Source organism: Vulpes lagopus, chromosome 24 (assembly GCF_018345385.1).
Source record: "Vulpes lagopus strain Blue_001 chromosome 24, ASM1834538v1, whole genome shotgun sequence".
NCBI lineage: Eukaryota > Metazoa > Chordata > Mammalia > Carnivora > Canidae > Vulpes > Vulpes lagopus.
Genome location: NC_054847.1, coordinates 43776792 through 43804725, shown reverse-complemented (window position 1 = coordinate 43804725; position 27934 = coordinate 43776792). Strand labels below are relative to the sequence as shown.

The window sequence follows — 27934 nt, the reverse complement described above, 5'->3', positions numbered from 1 at the left end:
CTGACCGAGAAAATAGCTGTGGATTTTTTTTTTCTACCTAAAGAATTCTATTTAAAATATGAAATTCTCACATTTCCTCATTCTGTATATAGTATTATTATTTTTTTTGTAATCTAAATCTTCTATTTATCCAGTTAAAAAAACCCAGAGGTGCCCAGCTTTTATTGTGTAGAATAGAAAGCCATTTTATTGGGACCTGGTCACAAAGAAAGGAAAATCCATTCCATTTGGAGCTGTGTTTCCAGACAAAGGAATGGAATTGGGAGGAGGAGGAGAAGCAGCTCAGGATTTTTTGAAGAAAGATTTATGTATTTATTTGAGAGAGAGTGTGTGCAGGGGAGGGAGCAGGGGAGGGAAGGCAGAGGGAGAGGATCTCAAGCTGACACCTCGCTGAACTTGGAGCTGGCAGGACTCGATCTCATGACCCATGAGATCACGACCTGAGCCAAAAATGTGTCAGATGCTCAACTGCCCGAGCTGCCCTGGGGCCCCAGGATTTTTTTTTTTTTTAGTTAAAAAAAATTGCTGTGTATTTATCCATGTAAGACATGTAATCCTAAGGCACATGGCATAGAACTTTTACTTAGAATGAAATAGGTTCATTTAGGGCATGGCAGATTATTTAGGGGGAATAAAAAGAATAGAAGCTGACGTAAAGAAAGTACTCAGGACTTTTTTTTTAAAGATTTATTTATTTGTTTATGATAGAGAGAGAGAGAGAGGCAGAGACACAGGAGGAGGGAGAAGCAGGCTCCATGCCGGGAGCCCGACGCAGGACTCGATCCCGGGACTCCAGGATTGTGCCCTGGGCCAAAGGCAGGTGCCAAACCACTGAGCCACCCAGGGATCCCCTCAGGACTGTTTTGAGGTATTCTATTTATTATCTAAAAGATTTTGTCCTGTGGTCCTCAAAAAAACTAAATGTGCTTGCTGTCATCATAGGCCAGACTTGGAGAGTGCATAAGTTAGAAGGCTAATAAAATCGCTGCTGCTATAGAGGTTCTGGTTCCTCAGGAGCCATCTGGCTGCCGAAGTCAGTAGAGCCTGGGCTGATCAGATCTCTTGTCTTTGTTTTTGTCTGTATTGGGAGAAGAATTTGAGGAACTTTCTGGATAGTAAGTTCCTTGAAGGCAGGAACCCTGTGGCTTTCATGTTCGTGTGGGTTTTCACATGTAGCAAATGCTCAATAAAATTGTATGGAATGAGTGACGTAGGGTATAGGAATAGGGTTAAAGCTTTTTGTCAAATGTTCCCTTTGTTTTAAAAAAGCTAGCAAGCATCTTGCAGATAGCTTTTGTGTGTGTATTTGTGAGTGTGGGTGTAAGAAGGAGAGAAGGGAGGGAAGAGGGGGCGAGAGGACATCCCCAGAGAAGCATGATGGGCTTCTTACGACCAGAAACAAATGGGAACCAGCTATGGACATGACCGGAATCTGCTTTATGCAGAACTGTTTTCTGAGGAATAGAATTGTATCGTTTCAGGATCCAGTCAGGGAGCAAAACCTAAACCAGTTATTTCAGCAAAACGAATTTAATATGGAGAATTAAAAAGGCGAAAAAAGGAACACTGAAATTTTGGAGTGTTAGAAACTCCAGGAAATAGCTAGTATCTCTCTGGCTTGGGCAGAAGGCAACAGTTGGGGCTCCTGGAATCTGGGTGTTTGGAGGAGGCTAGGCCTGAGGCCTTTGAGGAGGGAGTCGTGTCACCTGGGGCTGGAGCTTAAGGAGTTGGGAGAGGTTCCCCCAGCACCTACATCTCTCAGACTTCAGATCTAGACTGCTGAGAAGGGGCTGTCATCTCGTTGTGTTCATCTTTCTGAGGGGGTGTGATGAGGCTGGTGCTCAGAGTACAGGGAGGATCCAGAAACTGAAACCCCTGCGGGCTTGGGAAAAGGGACAAAGTCCCTTCTCCCTCTTCCTGCCTCTGATTCTCCCTCTAGTACATTCTGCTATCAGAACCTGGTGGGGAGCTGTTTGGAAAAGAAGACACCATGGACTGCAGAGTCCCAGTGACTGACATCACTACAGGGAGTGTGGGAAGGTGAACAAAGGGCTGAGAGACACGAGCTTAGTAACGAGTAAGTTACTCGTTGATGGTAGTGTGCATCTAATATTAGGGTTTGCCAGCCCAGAACACACATTTAGTTACAACAATTGCAAACAGGACACAATGGTAGGTTTCCCTAAGTCACCAAGCAAATTGGCAGTGTAATAAAAATGTGTTTTATATCTATCTATGTTTAATTCAACTAACACTGACTATCAGCTCTTCAGAAGAAGGTAAGGAGCTTGGAATGGAGTTGGCAGCACATGGTTATGTCCATCTTGGGAAAATGTTGTTTCCCCCAAAATATAATAAGACAGGTGGATATCCTACTTACCTTACTAATGCTTTAGTTAATAAGATCTTCAGCCAGAGGAATAGTGAATGATGGGAAGTCCAGGTAAATTATGAAAAATCTTAATATTTAAGATTTTAAAAACAAGAGTGATTTTCACTCTTTTTTTTTTTTTTTGCCATCTTCCATAATGTGCTGTATGATTCCAGAGTGTGGTAGTGCTTAGACTTTGTGGTTAGGAAGCTTCCGTGTAGCTGTTAACCTCAGCATGCCTTGGAACCACAGCTTCGTGCCGGAAGCACAAGCTCTCTGCATCCCACTCTTTGCATATGTCAATATAATCTAGCTTTAACTCGACATGGCTTTGTCCCCGGAAAGCCCAGTGTGGATTTTATAAGGCCATACCAATTACATCTGATAATTGTTGCCATACTCCTTCTGAAATAAGCAAATACACAGGCAGGCTCTCTAAACAGACATTCTCCAGAGCTCAAGGTGAAAAGCTAAATGCCCCTGGGAGAGGGAATGAAAGGTGGATGAATTCTCTTTCAAAACAAAGTAAGGAGGGAAAGTGCCTGGGTCAGTGAATATATAATGTGGAGTAACACCCAACTTCACTGGCTGCACAGTGTTGGCTGAACAAGATGACTGTAGAGATGCAAGAGGTGTTCTCTGTCCTGGGTTTGGGTGATTAGGAAAGGGTGGGCACTAATCATGAGTGTATTCCCAGCATTGGGAAGCAGTCAGGTTTGTTTGGATTCCTGTTGCCCTAATACCATTGACTCTTCCGTGTACTTGGGACTAAGTCTCAGGGCAATGAAAAGGAAAGCCCATGGCTACAGAGTCAGATTTCCTCTTACTTTCTTTGTAACTTTGGGCAATAAGCTTAACTTCTGTGAGCTGTGTCCCGTAGGCTAATTATCTACAAGTGGTGAATCACACTTACCTCACATGACTGTTGTGATGATTCTACAATCTGTTCTGTATGACTGTGACTGACACATAGTCCTATAGTAGCCCAGTAAAATGTTAGATACCTTCGCCTTTCTGCAGTGTTGTATATCCAACCCTATGCTGGTACTCAGTGTTGGGGAGGTGTAGGGAAGGCTAAGGATGGCATCTCAACTTCTATCCTTAGGAGAGGGGAAGAGGGCTCTAGATTGTACAAGCCTGCAAAGCAGTTACTGAATTCAAATGTATTTCATGAAACTTATTTTAGTAGTAGCCATGTATGTCTAGTTGGAAGAAATATTTTACAAATGATGAGTAGCTACAAGTCTTTGGAACTTTGAACGGATAGAAGATGTGTTTCATGACGGAAGTGGCTTTTGAGCTGAGGCCCTGGGAAATTGGAATGTGTTTGAACAGAGAGGCAGTGATGGTGTGTCCTGGACAGCGCAGTAGCATGGGTACATGTCTGTGGTAGGGACAAACATGGTATGTGTGTCAGGACCAGTAAGGTTGAGAAATCTGTAGGCGGAGGGCTGGATAAGGGAGGAGGACTCATTTTCTGCAAGCCCTTGAACTATATGCTAAGAGCTCTGATAAGCATTGGAGCTACAATGCTTTCTTAATCAGAGGAGTGACATGATGGAAAGGGTGCTTCAAGGAGATGAAAGTGTTGAGTCCTGGGGGAGGACTGGGAAGATTCTCTACAGGGAGATGAGCAGTGGCTGCTCAGTTAATCTAATCATGAAGAACAGAGGGACCACAGTAATGACAGAGCCTGGAGAGGATAAGGTGAATCTGAGTGAAACTGGCAAGGGGATATTGACAGGTTGTGGTGACTGGATTTGCGTGAGGGAAGGAGAGAAGGAAAGGAGGAAGTCAAAGAGAAGTCACAGATTTTGAGGCTAAGAGATTTGCAGCCGCATTATGTTATGATAATAACTAAATATTACTGAGCTGCTGATTTCCAAACACAATCCCTATCTACCACTATTACCACTACTATCACTACCACCATCACTACCACTATTACAGAGTAATGATTATTAAAATCTTACTCTGGACCAAGTACTGGGCTAAACACTTTGCATGTATTACCTTATTTAATCCTTACTATGCCATGAGGCATCCACTTATTAAATATCTTTTTTGAGCATCTTCTATGTGACAGGTGCTGGGTTAGGCCTTGGGGATAAAATGGGAGCTCTGTCTATGCCCTCACTGAGCTTATAGTCTAGGCCAAGGCTTCAGACAAGACTCATGTAAATAAATGAATTAGATATTGTAGGTTGTGAATAGAGCTCTGAAAAAAATAAAGGTCATGAGAGAGTCTAACAGAGAAGCCTATTTTAGGGAATGGTCAAGGAAGACTTAGATTCAGAGTGAGCCCTGAAGAGTGGGGAGAAGCCAACCATGAGAGAAGCCAGAGGAAGAATATTTTATTATGGGGGAACAATCAGGCAAAGCTTGGTCTGATGTGGGAAATTGTTGTGGGAAATTGCCAGGAGGCTATGTCCCTGAAACACGAGAGAGCAAGGGAAAGAAAGGGTGGGTTGCGATGTAGTGGGAGGCCAGGAGGCAGGCTAGGTCAGCGAGGAAACCTTGGGAGCTGGGTGAGGAGGAGTCTGGGTGACTCAAAGTACAGTGGGAGGACATTGTAGGGTGTAAGCAGAGTGACATGGTCTGGCTCTCATGTGTGGAGAATGGATTGGAAGAAAGTGTGGGTAGAAGTACAGAAATTGGTCCAGGTGTTTGCCCAGGTGAGACATAACAGTGGAAGTAGAGGTGGAGAAATGAAGGATTTGGGATGTATTTTGCAAAGGACTAACAATTTGCAGGTGGAGAGAATTTGGGGGAGCGGCCAAGAAAGGGAAGAATGACCACCTTGTCTCTGGTTTTAGAAACTGTGTGGTGGCCATGCTAGTAACATAGGGAAGACGGGGGCAGACTCAGTTTGGGAGGAAAACCAAGAATTCCTTACTGGATATGCTACATTTGGGAGGGCTTTGGGTCATAAGTGTGGAGTGGTCAACCCATATGCAATAGGGTTTATGAGTCTGGAGCTCAGACAAATGACCTGAGCCAGAGGTGGAGGCTTTGGATTCGTGGATTTAGAGGTGGCGTTTAAAACTATGAGGATGGCAAATCCATCCAGAGAGAATGAATGTGGGTAGAGAAGAGGCCTGGGGCAAAGTTGACAAACTGGACCACTAACAAATGGGGTCGTGTGGAGGGAGAGGACCAGCAAAGAGGCTGAGAAGGAAGGAGGGAAAAACAGGATTGTGAAGGTCATGAGGCAGAGAGGAAAGTGAGTCAGGAAGGAGGGACTGGTCAGCAGTGTCTGAGGCTGTTGAGCAGTTCCATAAAATGAACCATTAGATTTGGTAGTTGGGAGGCCCTTGGCAGCGCTGAAAAAACATGGCTTTAATGCAGTGGGCAGAGAAGTCAGGTCTGATTCAGAAGTGGGTAGGAGTTGAGGAAGGAGCTTTTGCAGGTAACTCTTGAGAAGTTGTTCTCTTGTTAATCTGGTTTGATGTCTGAGGAAACAGGCTAACGGGGCTTCAAGTCCTATCCAGAGTCATTCTAGAAGCGCTTGGCAAAGCCAGGTTTTGAACCCACATATGTTTGACTCTGAAACCCACATTCTTAGCTGTGCTAAACAAGTGTTTAAGTTATCATTTGAATGAATTATTTATTTTCTAATTAGGTCCTTGTTTCCCATTTTCTCTCACTTGGTTGCTTTCACAAAATGGTCTCTGATTAACATCCAAATAAAGTAAACACAGGAGAAAGCCTGGATTAAAAATGAAATGATGATAGATAAATCAAGGGAATTTGAGTATAAAGTTTATAAATATATTCATTGATTGTCTCCAACTATTCTAAAGCACATGCTAGGATCTTCTGAAATGAAGAATTATATATATATAATGTATATATATCATTTTTTCCCAATAAATTTAGGCCCCAGGCAATACCTGTGGAAATGCTTTTAACAAAAACAAAACAAAAGGAAAAACCCTCTACTTCCCTCTTTGCATTTCCCAGTTTCTTTCTTCCCCATCCTGTTATTTTCCAGGCTGCTGCCACTGCCTCTTTTGGGACTCTCTTGGCTGTTGCAAGGTCCCAGGCTTTTCCTTCAAAATCCAATTCCTTGTTTTCTCCCACTTAGAACAGAGATTTGAACAAGGAGAGAAATCTTTCCGTTTCTGACTGGTATCTGACAAAGCCAAAATTAGATTTCACCTAGCTGTCAAGTAACATACCGCTAGTTAAAATTGCTCTCAGGACTCAAACACAGGCTAGGTGACCTCTCATATTCAGTTCATGTCGTTTTCCCTTTCAATATTCGATATTCTGATAATGTGTCTACATGGCCATTCTTACCTTGCCGACATACAAAGGGTCAGTTCCAGTATACTCTTCCAGAACAAAAAACTGGTTCCAAACCCAGCTCCTCTTTATCCGCAAGTGTGACTGTGGCTTGTCTGGCAGGAGCGCTTCTAATTTGCCTGGTGGTGTTGGTGTGCCCGAGAGAACAGTGGTCGTAAGGTCCATCAATCCCCAGAAGTACAAGGACATGCCAAGTCCCAGCCAGCTCTTTGCATTGCTCATTCTACCAGGAGTCCACATGGGATTGCCAGGTTTTCAGAAAGTAAAGTACAAGATGATAAAGCCACTGGAACTTGAGTGTTTTCCAAGTAAAAAAATACTAATGCGGTTTACCGGACACTTAACGCTTCTCATATGAGATCTCGATTCAAGTCAATCTGCTTGAAGTTGACTTCCTGTCAAGTTAAGGAGAACACACTGTGATGATGTCAGATTCTCTCCTGTGGGCTTATAGCAAGTTTTCAAGAAATGTCAGTAAATATCCAGTTCTCTACTCAGCGAATTAAAGAGTCATAACATGTTATTGCTTTAGAAATGTTTGAGTAACAAATAATATTTTAATAAAAAGAAGACAACTTATCTTGCTGTAATCAGTCCCAAACCTTTGGATATGGATTTCAGCGGGAATAAAACTGGTGAATAAATTTCTTCTCATTGATAACATAGCTGGAGGGTTTATGCTGTATTATTGATTGGCTTGAATTAATAGTGTGCTCTTTGAAATATTTATGGTCAGACAGCCTCCTAAACTCTTAAAAACAGCCTTCATTTCCAAAATTTATAGCGAATAACTAATATTTTCATTAGCCCAACCGCTTTTCTTGGCTCATTAAAAAAGCCAAAAGCAAATCTAACTATCTTTTTTGCCACCTACAGTTATCTTGTGTCTACCCTGTGTTATTGATAATATTAGAAAGCTCAGACTTCATTTATAAGTAGCCACAGATCACTTCGGACTTTAATCATTCTCTGAGCTCCTGGTAGAATTTGAGTGTCACACTCTACTGCTTTGGCTCTGAAGCTCTGAGAGGGGCTGCTAATGTAACCTTTCTAGAATTTGAGTGGTCAGTTAATCATTGTATCACTCACAACAGACTTTAAAGTGCTGTTAGTCACATGCTACTGAGGGCATGTGAAGAGAGGCAAGCCAACACGGTTTTTTTTTTTTTTTTTTCCTGATCTGAAAGACTCATTTAGACAAAAGGATGTTGACTTCTACCCTGGGGACACCTTTTCATCAGTCAAACTTCTTTTGTTGCTATGAAGGCAGATTAGCTGGTGACCTCACTCCTGGGCTGTGACCTCATCCACCTTTTCTTCCTTTACTTTGGCGAGGCATAATGAAACGGCACATCACTCCCACCACTCTGTCAAAACAACCAAAATGGCTTCTGTGGGCTTAATATTTTCACTGTTAATGTAGAGAACTGCTGTCATCGTCTCAGAACAATGTGTGTTTGGGGATTTCAGACCCATGCAACTAAATAATGCTCCATTTCTACAAGTGGTTTAAAGTGAATGCTTTGATGGCATCTGAATTACCACCTTCTACCTGTCGCCACCAGAACTCGTTTTAGCGTCCTCTCAAATACCCACTATTGAAATGAACAAAAGAATTAAAAAAGAGATCTTATAATCATTTCACACAATATGCCATTTCATTTCTGTGCGAGAAATCCCTTCAGTGAGAACTAATAAAGACGACAAGCTGGGGGAGACTAAAGATTTTCTGTAACTGAATGGGGAGGCTGTGCCTCAAGTTCTAGCTCTTAAATGTGGATTGACTGGTAAGTAAAAGGGAGCTAAGTGTGCCTTATTTAGGGTGATGTGTTTGTTAATAAAGAACAATGGTGTTCCAGAGGGTCAGGTACCAAGTATTAGTGGTTTTCCTCTTTGGACCAATAGACAAAAACCCAGCTCATGTTTCTCTGATCCCTGTCTAGGAAGAGATGTTCTGGAAGAAGGAGTCTTAACCCAGGGAGATGGATTAATTAAAAAGATTGGTGAGAAACAGCTATGCTGTTCTTGGGACTTAGAAGATGGACTGTAAATGGCTGAGGTGCCAGCCACGCAAGGAGAAGTTAGCTGAGTTGTGTGTAAAAATGATAAAGCCGAGCCCACACCATGTTTCGTGGGCACTGTTTGGACCACCATTCTGGAAGGGCCTAATGTATATATATCATTTCACAGATTTCTGCATCTAGGATAAGTACTCTGGAGTATTCGATTCTGGCCTAGCCTAATTTTGTAATAACCACATTTTTTTTTCCTGTAGAAGTGAACTTAATGAAGAACTACTAGTTAGAAAATTCTGTAGAATAGAGAAAAATTCTCTTTTCGGATTGCATTTATCAAAGCTAAAACTCAATATATATACTTTATTTAATATATTTCCTTCCACATCTGTGTTTCACATGCGTGCCTTTTGCCTAAGCATTATTTTTCAACTATGTCATATATTCTCTGGCTACTTTTAGCATCTCACTGTCGGGTTCTGAGTGCTTAGGTGCCCACATGTTTGGGTGTGGGGGTGTGCAGATGTCTCCTTTCCTGCTTGTACTGGCTAAATTTTCTGGACAATTCAAATAAGATTTGAGGCCATTTTGAGGGATTTTAAATCCTGTCCCTTATATTCTCTCATCTCTCACAAACTAGACACGCATTCTTGCCAATTAAAACCCCCTGTCTTTACCTCAGTGTGATCTGAAGAGCGCCAGGGGGAAAAAAAAAGATGTTCTTTGGAATCTTTGTGATGAATATTTTGTAGGTGGTGCAGCTGCCTGAGCTTTCATCTCTGTCTCCTGCCCACTTTGGCCTCCTACACACGAGTGTAAAGCCTTTCGCCAAACACAGACGAGAGTGGCTTTTGGCTGTTTAGGATCTGTGGAGCCCTTGGTATTCCTGTGAAAGCTCAGGTGGTCTGGGTGCCCCTCTCACATTCCCCCCCTCACAAACAGCAAATATCAGAGCCCGCAGCACCTGTAAACTCTTACTGTGTTAAATAACCTGATAGCTATAGTTGATGGGGGAAGCACTTTATTCCTGCTTCCTCGGGGCAGAATGCATGAAAAAATCCTCCCTGCCTAACTTTTCAGAAAGTAAACTCTGGGTTATACAAAAGGTACATTATTCTTTTCACAATTAGGACTGTTTATGCAAGTGCGGGGAAGTCAGTTCTATCAGAAATACTAACAGCTTTGATGCGTTATAAAAAATATGGTTCTCGTTTGTGTCTTTCCTACGGGCTAATCGTAGTGATGATGTTTGAAGGTGGGTTCATTTCTGTCATTCTTGTCAAGGAAGAGACTAATGTATGTGTATTTGTATGTATAGATCTGCTTTGAAAGACCACATATGCCACACAAAGAATACATTAGTGGAAATTGACTTCTGTGTTAAATGAGTCTTTTAAAAGTTTTTCCCCCATCCTGCCTGAAGAAAGCAAACAGCCTGGTAATGAACACAGTAGGAAGAAATTAAAGTTGTAGATAAAGTGTGCTTTTGGTGAATTGTTTATTTCATTACTTAAATTCGTTGTGATATTTAAAATGTAGGGGGAAGGGATGGTTACCACTTTCTCCTTGAAATGAACTGGGCTTTTATGGTCTCCCTCTGATTTCTTTTTCCATTATTCGCATTTTCTTGAGCTTTTCATGGTTAATGGAAGTACTACTCAGTAAAGCTCAAAAGACATTTCTGTAGAAGCAGAAAGTCAGTTGCCTTTGCTGCTGACTCCCCCTCTGGAGGGAAGGTGTTTTAATTTTTTGATTGGCTTTAAGAGGTAAATACAGACAGTGGTGTGGTTTTGGGGAGCTAAACTTCTTAAGCTATCACTTTTACTTTATAGAACCAGGACGTTCAGCAACATTAAATCAGAACGCGTCCCAGGGTCACGATGCTATCTTGCCTTTCAATCAAGGGTCTCACTTGAGAAATATGAGCAAACATATTTTATTTAGGAGTCCCAATTCTTCAGTATAGAATATAGAACCCAGAGAGAACAAAAAGCAGGTGGTTGTGGTATAAATTGGAGTGAAAAATTCATATGATGGTGATGATGTCTTTGAATATGTACACTTCACAAACAATAAGATTCCCACTGCGGAATCCTATAAAGGAGATATTTTCGTTCTGCGTCTGGGTGTGAATGCCTTGGCTGACCCAAGTCCACCCACCACCGTAGATGTGTTTTGGAAAGGGTGTCTACTCTGGTGTTGTAGTCTGAGAAAGATGAGACATTCTCTGACCTGAAGTCTTTTTTTATTTACTATAGATGTGCCATCCTCTGTTTCCTCCTGGGTGGTCATTAAGTGAAACAGAAGCAATATACCAGCCTATGCAAAGCTGCCAATCTGTGGAGGTGACTGACCCTCTCCAGAGCCAGAAGAGGTTGTCCAAGTACTAGATTTCTTGGATTTGGGTTTTTCTTTTCCTTCCACTCCCCTGCTCCATACCTTACCTGCCTCATGACATAGTCCCCAACCCCAAAGTTAGCATTTCTGAAATGGATACAGTTTAGAGTCAGTGTGTACATTTAATGTGGTCATATTTCCTCCCCCCCTCCTCAGAGAGGCTATTAATAAATTAATAGTGTGTCTAGAATTGAGGAGTTATGGTATTGCCTTTTTTTTTTAATTGAGCAGCAGAAGAAAAACAAAGCATACTAATTTCCACGGGGATTTGTTCAAAAAGGTGGTCATCACTTTCACTTATTCTGATTTTCTTATATTTCTATGAACCCCCACTTCTCCTGGTTCCTCAAAAACTGGAAACCCTGAGCCTAAGGCTACAGCTGTTAAAATGATCACTCTGCTATTATTATCTCTGAAATCTTCCTTCTCTCACCACTTATTCTTTCTCTCCTTTTCTTTCCCACAACGGAACTAGTTGATGAGCGGGAATGCTTTTAAGAAGTTCAAATATGGAAGCGTGGGGCTGTGACATACCTGAGGGGGAGGTGCAGGGTGGCTGAATGGAGTTTAGGAATAGTATCTGGGTGAAGAGTAGAACAAAAAAAAATGGGAGAAATTATGAATTATATGATTAGGAGCTGGCTTTGAAAAACCTGATCAGGCCCATAATAAAAACTGCCTCGTGCATCCTACATATACACTGACTCTCTGGCTATAAACTCCCCAGCTCAGGTCCCGAATAGAGGCATTTCCACTTTAGAAATCCTTTCACTAGAGTTCATGCCCAATTCCTCTGTGGTTTCATTCCTATTGTAATTAATTTTTCCATTTGAGGATGCCCTTTCTTCTTCCATATCTTCCAAGAATGGCAAATAGATTCTTACGGATCCTTTCACGCACACTTAGTATCTAGTACATGTTTTAATCCTAAAGGAGTCAGGAAGTTTTTGACCTACTTTATGCTTCCTCTGGCTTTCACTTTTAATCAAGCTAATGAAAGTACAGTTCGGTCCATGGGCAATTTCTTTGACTCCAGTTAGACAAGAATGATCAATTTTGATTTTTCAGAGTTGTCTCACATGTTCCCTGATTTCTAGTCTTACGTGGCATTTATAATTGCACTAAATTTGCACTTGTTCATTTTTAAAAAGTGTGTGTTTTAAATTAAGTAATTATCTGGCTAAAGTTCTTCTTTGGAGTTGCAAATAATTCCTACTCATTGCTTTTCTTATACCTTTGTCTTTGTACAGAATTTTAGGGAAATAGGACAAATCAGTAGTCTTTCCTGGACCATAATGGTTAAACCATAGGAAGAAGAGTTTTTGGCAAAAGTCAGTTTGTTGTCTAAAATTAAGACTTAATGTATTAATTTGATAAATACATGAGCACCAGATATGCTTAATCAATAGTAGTTTGTGAAACCAAATGAAATAGAGTTCCAGTTTTAGCCCTACCACTTTTTATCTGTGCAATCTTGAGCCAGTGACTTACACTCTTTCAGTCTGTTTGTCATGTGCAAACTAGAGATAATTATAGAGTCTCACAGGATGATTGTCAGAATTAAGTGGGAAAATATCCATGAAGCTCTTAGCATGGTATTTGGGCAATGGCCTTGTGTTTGAAAAACAGTAGGTGCTTAATCCATGTTAGTTCTCTTTTCCTCTCTCAAAGAGTTTACAGTGTAGTGGGGGAGATACTGCCATTAAAGCTGGTAGTAGAAATAGTAATAGGAGTAGGCATTATGGCATCACTAGTGGCAGTGATGACAGTGTTGTAGCAGCAGGAATAACAAGCAGTGACGGCGGAAGTACTAGCATGGAGTGTTCACTTGATGCCAGCCTTTGTTAAGTCCTGTACCTTTATTATTAAGTCTTTGCAAGAATTCCAGGAAAAGGTATACTTTTCCCCTTTGACACAAAGACAAACCAGTAGTGGTGTGCTGGGATGGCTCCTAGGATCCCACCAGCTCTCACCAGAGCTGATTGGCACATCTTTTTGCAGCTCCTTAAATTGGCCATGATGTGAGTGTTGACATTAGGACTCTTGGCAGATGCTATGGGGAGAGTGAACGGGTGAACTTGGATTCTTCCTCAGGAGTAACTATGGCATTTTTCGTATGTGACTCACCATGACATGGATCTGATGGTGATGATGCCTGCCAGACCCCTAAAAGCAGTGCTAGGCCAGGTCAGGAGAGGGGGCAATAATTTCTGTCGGGAAGGAAGAGTTTAAGGTAGCATATGAACTAAACCTTGAAAGATGGAAAGGAGGACCTTCCAAGTGAAAGCAAATGCAAGCCCTGTCAGGAGAAAAATACTTGAAATTGAGTGGAGAATGGGGCCCATTCAATAGAGTAGTGAGAGATGGGGCAGGAAAGACAGGCAGAAAACAGTAGCTAGGAGCTATGAATGTTGCTAGGCTGAAGTATTTTGAATCTAGTTGTTCATAGTGAGCAATGAAAGGTTTTTGAGCATGCAAACGAGCCAGTCCAGTCACTGTTGAGTAACGTTGCTGGACTGTAGCAGAGAGCCAGTGGGAGAGTCAGTGGAGAGTCCAGGGGAACCAGGAAAGAAAACTTTGACCAGGACTCCGGGGGTAGGAGAAGGATTGGCGAGGAGTCTGACCCCTGAGGACACAGAGTCCCCATCATTGGGAAACTGAATCGATGTGCAGGAATGTGGGTACGGGGGTTGGGAGGCTAATGAAACAATGACAGGAAGGTTTGTGCTTAGATTATGGCTGGAAATTGGAAGCAGGCATTCATTAGAGGCAAGGTAATAAATTTAGTTCTAGATTTAGGAATAAAAAATTCATCCTTCCATGCCTGATATTTAAAGAGGCAAGAACTTTCCTTCTCTTTTTAGTCCAAAACCTTAAAGCAGCTTTGGACATAAAGAATGTGATCTGCATCCTCTCCCTGAGAGCGGTTCTGACTGCTTCCAGAGCACACATTGCATCCAGGCCCCCTGCTCCTGACCCAGGGCTGGACCTGCTCCAGGTGGCTTCCTACAGCCAACTTGGTGAAACTGATCTGGACCTTTTGACCTGTCACCTCCCAGATGTTCCCTTTACACAATACCCATTCTCACGTTGGAATTATGCGTATTTTAGCTTTCATTTTTCTTTTTTAAAAATTTTATTTATTTATTCATAGAGACACACAGAGAGAGAGGGGGGGCAGAGGAACAGGCAGAGGGAGAAGCAGGCTCCATGCAGGGAGCCCGATGTGGGGACTTGATCCAGGGTCCCCAGGATCACACCCCAGGCTGCAGGCGGCGCTAAACCGCTGCACCACCAGGGCTGCCCAGCTTTCATTTTTCTAACGTGTAAGGATTGTATACATAGAGGACAACTGGATACTCTGTCCAAGGAAAAGAAAAACTCCTGGTAAAGCAAAAGAAAAATCAAACAAACAAAAACAAAAGAAAACAAAAAATCACAGTGATGTTTATTTATTTTTTCTGTTAAAGGAAAAAACTTCTAATATCTGTTTTCAAAAAAAAAACACCCCTCTTTTGGAAAATGATACAGAATTTGGACTCAGGACATTTTGGCTTAAGACAACTTCTGGCTCTGCCCCTCGATGTGTGATGCTGGGTGTTTGCTTAACCTTGTTGAGGCTCAGATATCTTCTTCAAAGGGCTTAAAGGATTAACGGTTTAAAGTGTTGTCAAAGATTATCATGACCTAATACTATAGATCATTTTTTATTTTTTTACTGTTTTACTTTATTTATTTTACTGTTTTATTTTTTTACTTTCTCTGTATTCCCCTTCTCATCTCTCTTCTCACAGTACCTCTTGCATTTTCTGTTGGCTCTTAATTATTCGATATTGTAATTATTTACCTCTCTCTTCCCCATATTGTAAGCTCCTTGAAGATACAGATAGTGTCTTTTATCCCTATCAACTGTATACTTAGCACAGTATTTGACACATCCCAGGTGTTTAGTAAATAGAGTGCCAATGTGTTTTTAAGCTGTAAAAACGTATTTAACAGTTTGATATTATTATTCTTTCTGCCCTCATTCTTTTAATTTTGTTTAATATTTTCTCATACTTAATATCTGTTCTTACCACTAATGTATTAAGAGGCATGTATAGTTAGACAGTATAAAGGCAAAAAATTTCCAGAAAAGAATAGATTTTTACACATGATAGTTTTGTTCTTGGACAGCAAATAAAATAAAGCCTGATAGGTCACACGTGCTCTAGACTTTGGCATCATTTGTTGTTAATATGAAGCTAAGGAATCCTTTGTAGAGATGCTAAGAAACCTTATGAGAGAATTGGGGTTTGTAAAATGACAGTGGTCTAAAATTCTGGGACGTTTTTTAGTTGTCTAGTTAAAGGGATATGGCCACAAAGTTATCTCTGATGGTTTAGCTTTTTTATCTCTTTAATTCAGGGGGAAAGGGGCTGATATGAGAAGATTTCTATAATTCTTTTCAAGGTCAACAATGCTTTGACAGCCCCCTCCTTCTTGAACCTAGATCCTATCAGTCCAGTCTTCACCGCATGACCATATTTACATTTCCTTTTAAAATGTTTTTATTCTACTGAGGGCAGCCCGGGTGGCTCAGCGGTTTAGCGTTGCCTTCAGTCCTGGGCCTGATCCTGGAGACCCGGGATTGAGTCCCATGGCAGGCTCCCTTCATGGAGCCTGCTTTCCCTCTGCCTATGTCTCTGCCTCTCTCTCTCTCTCTCTCTCTCTCTCTGTGTCTCTCATGAGTAAATAAGGAAAATCTTAAAACAAAACAAACAAACAAAAAAACCCAAAAAACCAAAACCAACAACAAAATAAAATTTTTTTGTTCTGTTGAGTTTGGCTATGTATAGAAGTCTCTGATGAAAATTGCTCCACAGTCTTCTAGAACTCGGTATTACCATTGAGAAAGTTCATGTGTTTTAGCAAAATGATAGAGGAGACTGAGAAAAAGATATGGGATCCCAGAGAAAGGAGATCCAATGTAGAGGACCAGCAAGGAGAAGGCCTAGGATAACAGTTATGTACTAGGCCTAGACACAGAAACCAGGCTGGGTGGGGGTGGGAGTGGGGAGGGCCCCGGGAAAAAAAATGAAGCTAGTATTAGTGGGTTTGAGAAATTCTTGCAGTATTTGTTAAAATTATCGATAAGCATGAGACAGATCTTTTGAACATTTGAAAAAATAATAGTGACACAGATATAAAGAAGAGGAGAAAAGAAAAGAATAGGCAGTCATTAATCCAGAAAAACAAAAGTATTCTGGAAAACAAGAATTAGAATCTTGATGTACAACTTTGCTTATAATAGGAAACAACATTCATTCATAATAAAGTATGTGTTGACTATTCTTTTAGTGAAAGTTGAAATAGAACTGTGTTGAGAGGGTGAAGGAGTAGAGAATGGGTGGGAATATTTAGAATTAAATCCTCAACTACTGTACTGGAAAGTCAAGTGCTAATATCTAAAATAGATATTTCATGGGGCGCCTAGGTGGCTCAGTTGGCTAAATGTCTGCCTTCAGCTCAGCTCATGATCCTAGGGGTTTGTGATCGAGCCCCACATGGGGCTCTCCGCTCAGTGAGGAGTCTGCCTCTCCCTTTCACTCTTCCTCTGAGCTGTCTCTCAAATAAATAAATAAAATCTTTAAAAAATAGATATTTGAGGAAATATCTGTGTAAGCATATTACTTAGAAATATATGAGCAGGTACTTGAAGAAAGAACTTCTGGGGTTGCCTTTGGGTATTGGGTTTTGGGGGGGACAAGGCACTGCTTTTCCATTTATTATAAGCTTTCCAGTACTGTATTGTTTTGTTTTTGACCGATACAAATATTTTACTTTTAATAAAATAAAAACTGATTAAAAATTTAAAAGCATTTTAAAATAAAATAGATGTTGAAGAACTGAAAAGAAAGCCCCCAAACAGACTTAATGAATATATTTTGTATTTTTTAGGACTTTTAAAAAACTTTTAAGTGTTTCTGAGATCAGAATGTATCTTACAATGACCAAAGTCATTAGTGTTTACATTATTAGCATTTATGCATTAGTGCCTTTCTCCCCCAGCCAAAACTTGCAACTGTTATATTTCTTTTTTTTTTTTTAACTGTTATATTTCTGGCACCTATATTTCTTTTTTTTTCTTGTAAATTTATTTTTTATTGGTGTTCAATTTGCCAACATATAGAATAACACCCAGTTCTGGCACCTATATTTCTGATTGTGTTTTCATAGGATCAAGGAAGTGGAAATCCTTTAGTGCAGGATTTTTCAGAACTCTGGTCTTCTGAAGCTTTTTCAAGGTAAAATTGCTAGGCTCTGCCTTCGTCTTATTTCTCCTTTTCTTTATTACTGTATCCTCTTTACTAAGCTCCATCTTAATCTATATTATATATGTGGCAAGGCAGATGTCTTCAGTAAGTTGGTTAACTGTGGTTGGAAAAGCTGTATCCTGTCCTTCACCATCCACCATCCATTTTCCATTTCATTGGAGAGTCAAATGGGACAAATCAAACTATGCAGGTTAGTAGAATATATTTTAAAAAAATACTAAGAGAAGATATAGGTGAATATTGTTTTTATGATACTGGGTTGAAGAAGGGTTCCCAAAGTATCATGATAGGTAATGAAGGATAATGTTAATAGATTGAACTAAATAATTACTAGACATTGCTATATTTTGAGTATAAAAATCAGCAACATGCATGAGAAAACAGTCTTCTAGAACTCTGTATTACCATTGAGAAAGTTCATGTGTTTTAGCAAAATGATAGAAGATAGATAGAGGTACTACCCTTACCATACTAAAGAGCCTTTATACTCATTATTAAAAATGATGATCAAATGACAGTAAGAGAAATTCATAAAAGAGGAAATAAAATGACCTATAATATATGATAAAATTTTACTTTTGCAATTAGCTGAAGAAAATGAGTTACTTCTATCCTATTAAATTGGAAAACATTATAAAACCTATGTTGCTGAGAATGTGGAGAATTAGACATTTTCATATACTTAGATAGAAGTGTAGATTGACAAAAGCTTTCTTGAAAGCAGTTTTGCAATATGTGTCATGTCTTGAAAATGAGTATTTAATTGATCCCAAGGAAATAATTTTGATAAAGATTTTATTTGAATTTAAATCTATTTGTATTTATTATGGTATTCTTATTATAGCAAAAGAAAGATTAATCCAGATTTCCAGTGATAGATGATTTTAAAAACTATGTTATACCCATGTGAAGGAATATCATGCAGCTCTGTTTTTGAGGGAAGATCAACAATTGGTTTGAAAGCTGTTCTAAAAAAAAAAAAGTTTTATCAGAAAATGGGAAATCTACCCCAGAAATACCTCAAAATGAACTAATACTGAGAGTCAAGTTATATTAGAATTAGCTGATCATAGGCTGGTTATTATCCATTATTTATAGACCTCAGTTACCTTTATAGAGCGTAATGGTAGAAGGCATTGTCTTTAAGTTTGAGATTCAATATTCTCTACTCCTCCTTGATACCACCATCTCTTGGCTATCCCCACCAGACCATGCCCAGCCATGCGCAGATAGCCATGCATATGTAACAAGAATGCTTATTTGATCTGCAATCTCTAGCATTAGCCCCCCTCTAATTATAACATAGTGATACAATCATGGGGCAGATATTGGTTTGATATCCTTCTCTTTCTGGGCTATGTTTATTCCCTGGTGGTTCTTCAGTAGTGTTCTGTAGCTCAGTAACAGAACCACGTTTCAAGCAAATGTGTGAGGTGGTCTTAATTTGAACTCTGAATGGACTCCCCCTGCTCCCCCAAAATCTAGTCCAGTTAGTTTCTAATAGAATCACTGAATATATACTTAAGCTTGTTGTTCTTCTTAGGGACATTTATCAAGATAACAAGGGATGTATTAAAAAGAAGATTCCCAAATGGATCAAGCAAAATACATTGGTCTAAAACTAGCAAAGTGGAGCCCTCATGGGTTCCAGTAGTGACCATTGGGTTCATGAAGAGTGAGAACTGTTTTCAATATAGGATCTTCTAGTCATTTCGGGGTCTTCAGAACCCAATTTAGTGTCAGCATCAAGATCACTGACTAGTTTCAGGCCTGGGTCAAGAGGCACAAATCACAGGAATATGTAGCCTCATACAATGAGGTGTAAGAGGGATCTTGAATACCAGTCCTCCATTAAAGACCTTGTACTGGATCATTTTGGCACTAATTCCTGTTTTCTGGCTATGCTATGAAACAAATCACCTCAAAATGTAGTAGCTTGAAACAGCAATTATTTTATTAATTTTTGTGGTTTCTATGGGTCAGAACTTTGGATGTGTTTTGGCTAGATGATTCTGGCATGGGGTTTCTCAGGCATTTGCAGTCAAATGGTGGCTGGACTGGGACAGCAGGGGTCTGGTGTCACTGGAGCCTGCTGGGCCATCTCTTATCTCTTCACACAGTCTCATTTAGTATGTCACATGCGATTTCCATTCACATGGACTAATTTGGGCTTCCTAGTAGCGTGGGGGCTTCCATGAAAGCATTTGGGCTATGTATGTGGTCAGGGCTCTCAGGTGGGTACATTCTCAAAGCATATGATGCATTAGCTTTAATGACCCAACCTTAGAATCCTCTCAAGCTTCATGTCTGCTATATTCTGTTGGTTGTGAGCCACTTCCCAGGCCACACACTTAAAAGGGAATTAGGCTCCACCTATTGAAGGGGAGTGGCAAGGCCCCAGGAGAGCCTGTGGGATGGGACATTATTGTGACCATGTGTAGAAAATACACTTACTCACACTTGGCTCATCAGTCAAGCTATTCAGGGCCACGGAATTCAGTGTGGAAGAACTTTTGCATTTTCAGATGAGCAAAGGCGAGTTTTTGTATTTGGAAAGGGATTTAGGGGGTGGGGGAATAGTCATTCTTTGATTTTAAAAAAAACATAGAGAGCAAGTTCTGTTTGAATGGCCTAATTTCCATATCTGTTGTGGTAGAGATGGGTGTATGTAAAGGTTGGGTGTGTCTATATAAGTGATACATGCACAACTTTTGCATAAGACTGCTTAGGCATAAAAAATAAGGAAATATGGTTCTGACTATTAGTGACTGGAGAATTGTTATCAATGGATCATTTTCAACTTTAGTACAATGACAAGTAGTAAAGTAAGTTCTGTATCAAGTGTTTAATATTCACAGTTTAAGGATATTAAAGTCATGATCACTAAGTATTGGGATTTTTGCAAAGTAGAACAGATTAAAGAGATGGTAGAAAAGGATGTGACTTGGCTGTAGACATGTGGCTCTTTGAAGAAGTATTAAAATATAAGCAGAGCAATAATGAATAAAATAAAATTTAGTAATATCTGGAAATAAGAACTCCTTGAAGAAATACAAGACTGGCAGGTCATAGTGGATATCATTTCCTCCCAGTTTGACTTCTGATTGTTTTCTCTTTGGGTCTCTTGCTCTGCTTATGCTAGCCATGGAACAGGTGGCATTTCCAGCCATCAAAGTAGGAATCCAGAAGTTAATGTAAGATTCCTTCTGTTTCTAGCTGCCCCAGTAACTTCTACACCTTCACCACTGTAGCTACCTCCTCCGTGGTGTCTCTGTTCTAATCTGTTCTCCTATCAGCAGGAGAGATCTTAACAGGTCACTCACCTGCTAAAAGGTCTCTAATGGCTCCTCTTTTCTTAACTGATAAAACTGAACTCCTTGACAAGGTACTCAAGGACCTACATGATCTGCCTACCATTCTAGCCTCATTTCCCTTCTCTCATATTTTTTCGTTCATTAAAATAAACTACAGACCCTGTATTTTAACACCTTCATGCTTTTGTTCAAACAGATGCTTTTTCTAGGCCCTTTACTTGGCAACCTCTCTTCCAGGAAGCATCTGTTAATTAAGAGACCTGTCTTCTGTGCCCCCATGCCACTCTGTCCATTATGCCCGGTCAGCCCACATGGTCTGCTTTCCCCACTAGCCTGTGAGTTCTCTGAGGGCAGTGACTGTCACCCTTGTGTCTTCAGGATTAGCACAGTGTCAGCACCAAGCAGGAATTTAATAAAAATTGGAATAGAATGAAATTAAACAAAAAGTGAACAATGATTTAGCAGTATAACATTCTCATTTCAGCGCAAATCATGGCACTGAATATGGCAATGTTAACAGAGTATGATCCTGAGGATCTGCCAGGTGAGACTGGGTTCCTCACCAGAGCTTTCTCCATGTCTGAGAGCTGCAACCCAAAGGAGGCTGTGAAGTGAGGGTAGAAGCTTGGATCAGGTTCAGAGGAGTCCTCAAGGCTTTAAAGATGAAACCTAACAGTGTCCAAGGAAAAGAAATTAAAAAAAAATTATTTTTTTTATTTTTAAGTAATCTCTACACCCAGCATGGGGATTGAACTCCTAACCCTGAGTCCATCCCAGAGTCGCATGCTCTGCCAACTGAGCCAGCCAGGCACCCCAGGAAAGGAGGCTGGGGAGGAGAAAGGCTTAGAGGAGAAAAAGTCAAGGTGTAGCTCAATAATGGCATCCAAATTTTAAACATTCATTTTCACTGAAGATAGGCATCTCCTCGGAATCAGGAGCAGAGACCATGTTCTTAATCAGTAGAGAAAGAGATTTAAACAAAGATTTCCTGAACAGTGATGCTTATAAACTGGGACAGGTAGCTTATGGAAATTGAGAAATCTGCCTTTTTTTGGTCAGGGAGAGAGGACGGGCAGAAGACTGCAGAAGGGGATGCTTCCACAGACTCAAGTAGGACTTCCAAAGGTGGAAATGGAACCCAAGGGACATAAGGCCTTTTGCAAATTCCACAAATCAGTGATATTTTCAAATGCTGACTTTACATCATAGTAAGCATTTGCAGCATTTCACTCATTCTTGCCTAGAAGAAATGCTGAATTTATGAGCATACAATGCAAAGAACTAGCAGTCCTTCTCTCTAGTCAGTTGGTGATGATATTTGCTACTACCTATTTCTACTTTTACTTGCTGTAAAGGATCTGTTAAAGGAAAAAACTTTCTTTTGTTGTTAATGACTTGCGGATTGATCTCAGGTAACACTTGTGGCAAGATAGGATTGTTAGCTCTGCTGTCTGGAAAAATTGTGTGTCTCCATTGCTTTTATGTTGGCACTTTCCCCCCTTTCTGGTATTTAAATACTATATAGCAGTGCCACAAAGATGTTCAGATGTTACTAGTGGAAACTGCATTAGCAGTTAAAACTCCTGTAAATTTCTTTTCTATGTCAGTAAAGGAATTGGGTTTCTTTGGAATGGAAAATGCTCTTATGTATCTTTTGCAAAATTTATTATTTCTTTCTCTTATAATCCCTTTCATTTTTTCCCCTATGCAGTAAAAAATCGTTAAAAGAAATGCATATAAACTCTACAAGGTTTTGTTCTTATACCGTAAGGCTAAGAATGGTTTAACAGGAACCAGTCCACATGCTTTAATCCATACGAGGGAAAAAGATTTTGTAAATGTTTCTCTTCAAAGTGCTAAAAGTAAATGAAGGTTAAAAGGGAAGACTAGAAAGAAAACCTTATTAATGGGAAATACATTCTGATAAATCAAACTGATTCCAATCTTAATAGTCAATTTAAATAATGGAATTGGTTAATAGTATCAAATTAGGATTAAAGAAGGGGATAAAAATCTATTTCCGCAAGTTGTTTCAAAACAAGGCATTCACTGGCTGATGCCATATGATATCAATCTGATTCTACTGTACACAATAAAGCATGTCCTATGATAAAATCCTTCTGGGAGATGTGTTTAATCAGATGCTTTTGATATTATTTGAGTAAAAGCTACCGTGGACTCAGAAGAATCAAAGAAAAATCTTTAGCTCCTGCAATCAGTCTTCATCCACTATGGATGCTGGTGCTCTGCACATACCCTGTCCTAATCTACTCTCCTAAGCATGAGCTATCTGGTTGGGATTTCACATTTGTCTTTTCAGAAGCCACAAACAAGTTTGTTTGGCTTAATAACCATGTTCTACACTGACTATTCATTCCTAAGCTTCTCACAAATCAAGTCAAGATAAAGATTTTTATGTTGGCAGGAATTTTAATGGACACTGGTAAGTACAATTAACAGCCATCCAATAATAATTTAAAATTACTGTCTTAGCTAGCGTCTTTTGGCTTCCACAGAACTAAATCAACACTTTCACTTCCCAACACAGTCTTTCTATGCCATTGACCAATTTTAAACCAGATTTTGTGAAGCTATGTCATGGAAACAACATACGACATGGAAAGTTTTATAACTTACTTTTCTTCTTCTTCCAGGGAGTGCACTATTTTTGCATTTTCCTGAGCTTGCCACTTTAGTCATGGAGTTCACGTCAGCTCCCACTGTCTGTCAGAACAACTTAAAGTGGTCCTCCCTCTGCCATTCTGAAATTGGTCTTTAAATGATAATCAGCTCTAAAGGAGGCTGTTGGAGGTGGGGATTTAGTCCAGTAACGTGGAGGGGAGAAGACTGCTCCTGGCTAAAGCCTTTTTCCCTCCTCTGTCAGTGCCTTGGGGTCGGAAGGCGTCTCTGGGGGGAGTAAGGCCCAGCCAGCTACCAAGTTGCTGATGCAACCTAAAGCTACTTGGGAAGGGAAGGAGAACAAAAGGCATCACTTATGTTAGGTGATTAGCAGCAAATGATGTATGGGGGTGGGAGGGAGCCTGGCGTACACAGGGAAGGGGGGCTGGCAGTTGCCCTTGTCTAGAAGGGGGAAGGACAAAGAATGCTGTCCCTGAACATTTGAGGCCCTGGGGGATTTCTTAACAGAATCAAACAGCAGAGGACTATTAGCAGCCTTGTACAGTAAGAGCTAAAGTTCTTTGGACATGTTGGCCTCACAGGCAGCTGAAAATACCTAGTGGCAAATACCTATCAGCTACTTATGTATTTCAGAAACGAGAGATAATGGGAAGGCTAACAAATTGCACGTCTTTTCCACTACCATTGCTCAGTGTTTCCAGTAAGTACATGCAGTGTCTCAGCTGAGCTGCTCTTTCAAATTATTGTTAATTAAATAATACTCCCTAAGAAATCTGTCATTACCGGCAGCCAGGAATGGGTTTGTTTAGTTTGCCTGAGGCTATTAATGCTCTAACAAACGGGCTCTTAATTGCCAGAAGAGGTAATTTCGTTGGGGGTTGTAGCTCACTCTTCCCAACAATTTTATAGTATATTTTATATCTTAAACTTTTCCTTTTTGTTTCTCTGTCTGGAGTTGTGTAAGGCCAGAGGGATCTTTCTCTAATGATTCATCCATTGAATTAGCCATTCTCCGTAATGGAAAAAATGCATGTTATTGAATCTGTAATTTCCCCCCCTATTTCCATTATGACTAAAGAGAAGCAACTAATAACGGATTTTAAAATTAACTTAATTTTCCCCTGCTCATTTCATTACTTATCCTTTGAAATAAGTGACTTTTGCTGGGAGAAATGATTTCTGGTATGTCACAGACGCAACTCTGACATTACTTCTTGTCATCTGTTTTCCTAGTAGACAGGGGTGTTGGATGGGCAGGACAATTATCATTAGATATAGTTGAAAGGGGGAAGGATGAGGGCATTCAGCTCCAGAGAGGAACATGTGCCATGGCCTAGAATTTAAAGTGACCTTATCGTCGAACATTTTCTTTCTGTTCATAAGCAGAGAATAAGGACAAATATTAAGAAAAAGTCACCTTTTTTGCAGTATTATAAAAGCCTCCATATGCCATTTCAAAAAGAAGTGCTATTTCAGCCTTTTCTTAAATGACCTCTTTTTCATCATAATATAATCTGTTTTTTTCACCTTTTGACCGGTACTTTGGTTTTCTAATAAAGCTACATACTTGTTTCAGAGGAATTACACTTTAGAATGCAGCTTGGTGGTATTTCATCCAACAGTTTCATTTGGTTGAATTAATGTGCAGGAGAGAGAGAGAATAGAAGCGAGAGTCACATAATCCAACCTCCAAGTGTAACTTTCTTCAACTTCATATTTCAGTATCATTAGAGTAACCTTTATCTGTGATAAAAGCATAATTTAGCTGGATAGTACTAAAACACCTGCATCCACATTTTATCAGTGATTTACTGTCCTGTGGTCAAAATCGTTTCCTTTCTTCCTCTTCACCAAGTTCACGTTTTGTTGTCTGGTGTCACTTGATAATCTTTCATTCTCCTCCCCTCCCCCCACTGCAGGTTCTTGTCTCTCTCTTTTTCCCATTAAGATGTGAATGGGCAGGCATCTCAGCCAATATGTCTATATATGGCTGAATACACTTGGAGAAAAGCAGGGTCTCCTTTTGTCTGGACCCTGGATGGCTGCGTGTCATTCCGCACCAACGGGCAGGGCCTCCCTCACAGTAGGAACTTTGCAATAATTGCCAGAACAAATTGAGCTCAGGCTTATCAGCTCCTTTCCTTTTTCAGTTGGAAAATGGAGGGAATGGGAGAACAAGGCCAGTTTTGACCAGTGACAATACACCGTAGAAATAGATTGGATACAGCTAGTGCCCAGTCGTGTTGCAGGCAACAGTCATGGGATATGTTGTGAGCAGGGATGATAAGATGTGACCCCCCACAATCATCAAGCTAACTGAGTCTTGTTTCCCCTACACGCTCTGGGCATTCTGCTATGTATGATCTGCATATACAGCAGCAGGCAGGGGAATGAGTGAGCTTTATACACAGACAGTTGACAGATGTGAGCAAACATAGATGTGACTGGTTGATTGGTCCTGTGTTTTTTTTGCACACTGTGTAGACCATCAGAGGCAATACGCATATTGTTTTACACTAGAGAGCAATGAGAAAAATAGTCTTCAGTAAGAAAATTGAATATATGGGAAAGAAATTCATTTAAAAGTCGATTATATATTTCTTCCCATATAAATTTTTTTTAAGATTTTAAAATTTTTTATTTATTCATGAGAGACACAGAAGCAGAGACAGACAGGCAGAGGGAGAAGCAGATTTCCAGCAGGGAGCCCAGTGCGGGACTTGATCCTGGGTGTCCGGGGATCATGCCCTGAGCCAAAGGCAGATGCTCAACTGCTGAGCCACCCAGGCATCCTTCTCATACAAATTTTTTATCAGAATCTCTATGAACTATGTATGATAAGTGATATCGTCTTTGTATCTAGGTGCACTGATATCTGGTATCATATATGATATCTGCAATGTATCTAGTTCCTTCTCTGTGTTTAGTATATATTTATGTGTCTGTGTTTGTGACATGTTTTTATTCGTTCGTTGATTCCCCATATATGGTTGTAGCTGGAAACTATAATGTACATATGTAAATGCAAACATGAAATTGCAGAGGTGATTTCCATTTTACACACACTCATACTCCAAAGCTTGATTCTAAATTTACAAAGTGCCACCGGCTCCCTTCTGGAAATCTTTTCTGCCTTAACAAGAGACTACACTGGGCTCGTGGGTATCTTGTGCGTACACGGATGTGTACGGTGTCGTCACTACAGGTCAGTTGGGAGGCAGGGCTTTTGACAAACTGGGCAGCCAGCCTGGTGTAGCAGAACTGCGAACACAGCCAGGCCACCTGTCTATGTGACAGCCCAGCCTATATTTTTAAAAATATTGCTATTTAAATAAACATCTGTGTGTGTGTATGTGTGTGTATGAGAGAGAGAGAGAGCAAGAGAGAGGGAGTGAGAGCCCCCATTCAATGGGGTTAAGCTTTGCTCAGCTGCTTCCAAAGCAACTGGAAGTAGATAAGACAAGGGGCTACAGCCAACTGAATGGCTTTCCATCTGCCCTCTGCTTTGCTTGGAAATAACTAGCCAGACCAACGGTTTTTGCTTTGTTCGGCAAAACCGCTTTTTCTTTTTTTTTTCCTGGTCTGAAGCAGAGGCTGACATGAAACAAACATGGCATTTCCTTTTAAAAATTGGATTCTGAAATTGGCCTTATCCTTCCAGAAGCACGGTGCCATTGCAGTTTCTTCCCAGTTTTGTAAATGTCATAAACAGTTTGCATATAAAGCTCCAGATTTGGAGGCAGTTACCACATTACGTTTTTGTGATTTTTTTTTTTTCAGGGAGGTGTTTGGTTTTTGGTGGTCATGAAGGGATACACTGTGATGCATGGAAGTGGTTTCCCTTGTACAGAGAGATGAAGAAAATGGGGTAACGAATGATAAAGAACATGTTTGCCAGCCTTTTATTAGCAGTTTTAAAGGAGACAAAAATGTGAAGTCATGCAAATGTGACTTCTTGAAGAACTTCATTAGCATCACCCAGAAGCTATAGTTTACAATAAATGGCCACCGGGGGCCCCCACAGGTCATGGCTCATGGCCAGCTCCTTGCAATTGAAGTGATGCTTACTGTAAGGCGAGTCCCCTGGACACGATGTATGAGGTGCGGATGACAGTACATTATCTAAGCCAATTGCGCTGTAGTGATTTGAAATCAGAAGACTTTTAATGGAGCAAGCAGGGGGAAAAGAAGCTACTGGAGGAAAGCAGTCCATTAAGGTCTCCTGGCAGAGACACCACATACGCTTATCTTTAAAAGGAGAGGTAAGGAAAAGAACATTTTTAGAAGAGAGTCACCAATATTCTTTACTACTGTGCTCTCCTCCTCCCCAAACACATACCCCCACCCACGTGCACACACATGTGCACGCACATGCACCCCTACACACAAATGAAGCGATTGCCCCCACCCGTAAAACCTTTAGCATGTCTTGATATCTTGAATCTTTAGAAGATATAAGGAAAAAGAGCTGCTTTAGGGTGAAATAAGGATCGGAGAATCCTGCCTACCAAGACGGTCGTTTCCATCCTGCATGCATGTGATGAAAAGGTGAGCTATGTAATTTTAACTCTG

General features: G+C 40.4%; 1 protein-coding gene across 4 annotated transcripts in view; it reads right to left on the bottom strand.

The window, feature by feature from the left end:
• The window catches only part of CDH20 (cadherin 20), a 202917-nt gene that overhangs the window by 44098 nt on the left and 130885 nt on the right, over window positions 1-27934 (bottom strand). For 2 of the 4 annotated variants that reach the window (XM_041739941.1, XM_041739944.1), the window contains exon 2: window positions 6674-7074. In XM_041739941.1, the coding sequence (XP_041595875.1) occupies window positions 6674-6919 (246 nt within the window). In that variant the 5' untranslated portion in view covers window positions 6920-7074. Of the gene's footprint in view, window positions 1-6673; window positions 7165-21285; window positions 21359-27934 lie in introns of those variants that run through there. The other 2 variants (XM_041739942.1, XM_041739943.1) reach the window with 2 other exon arrangements.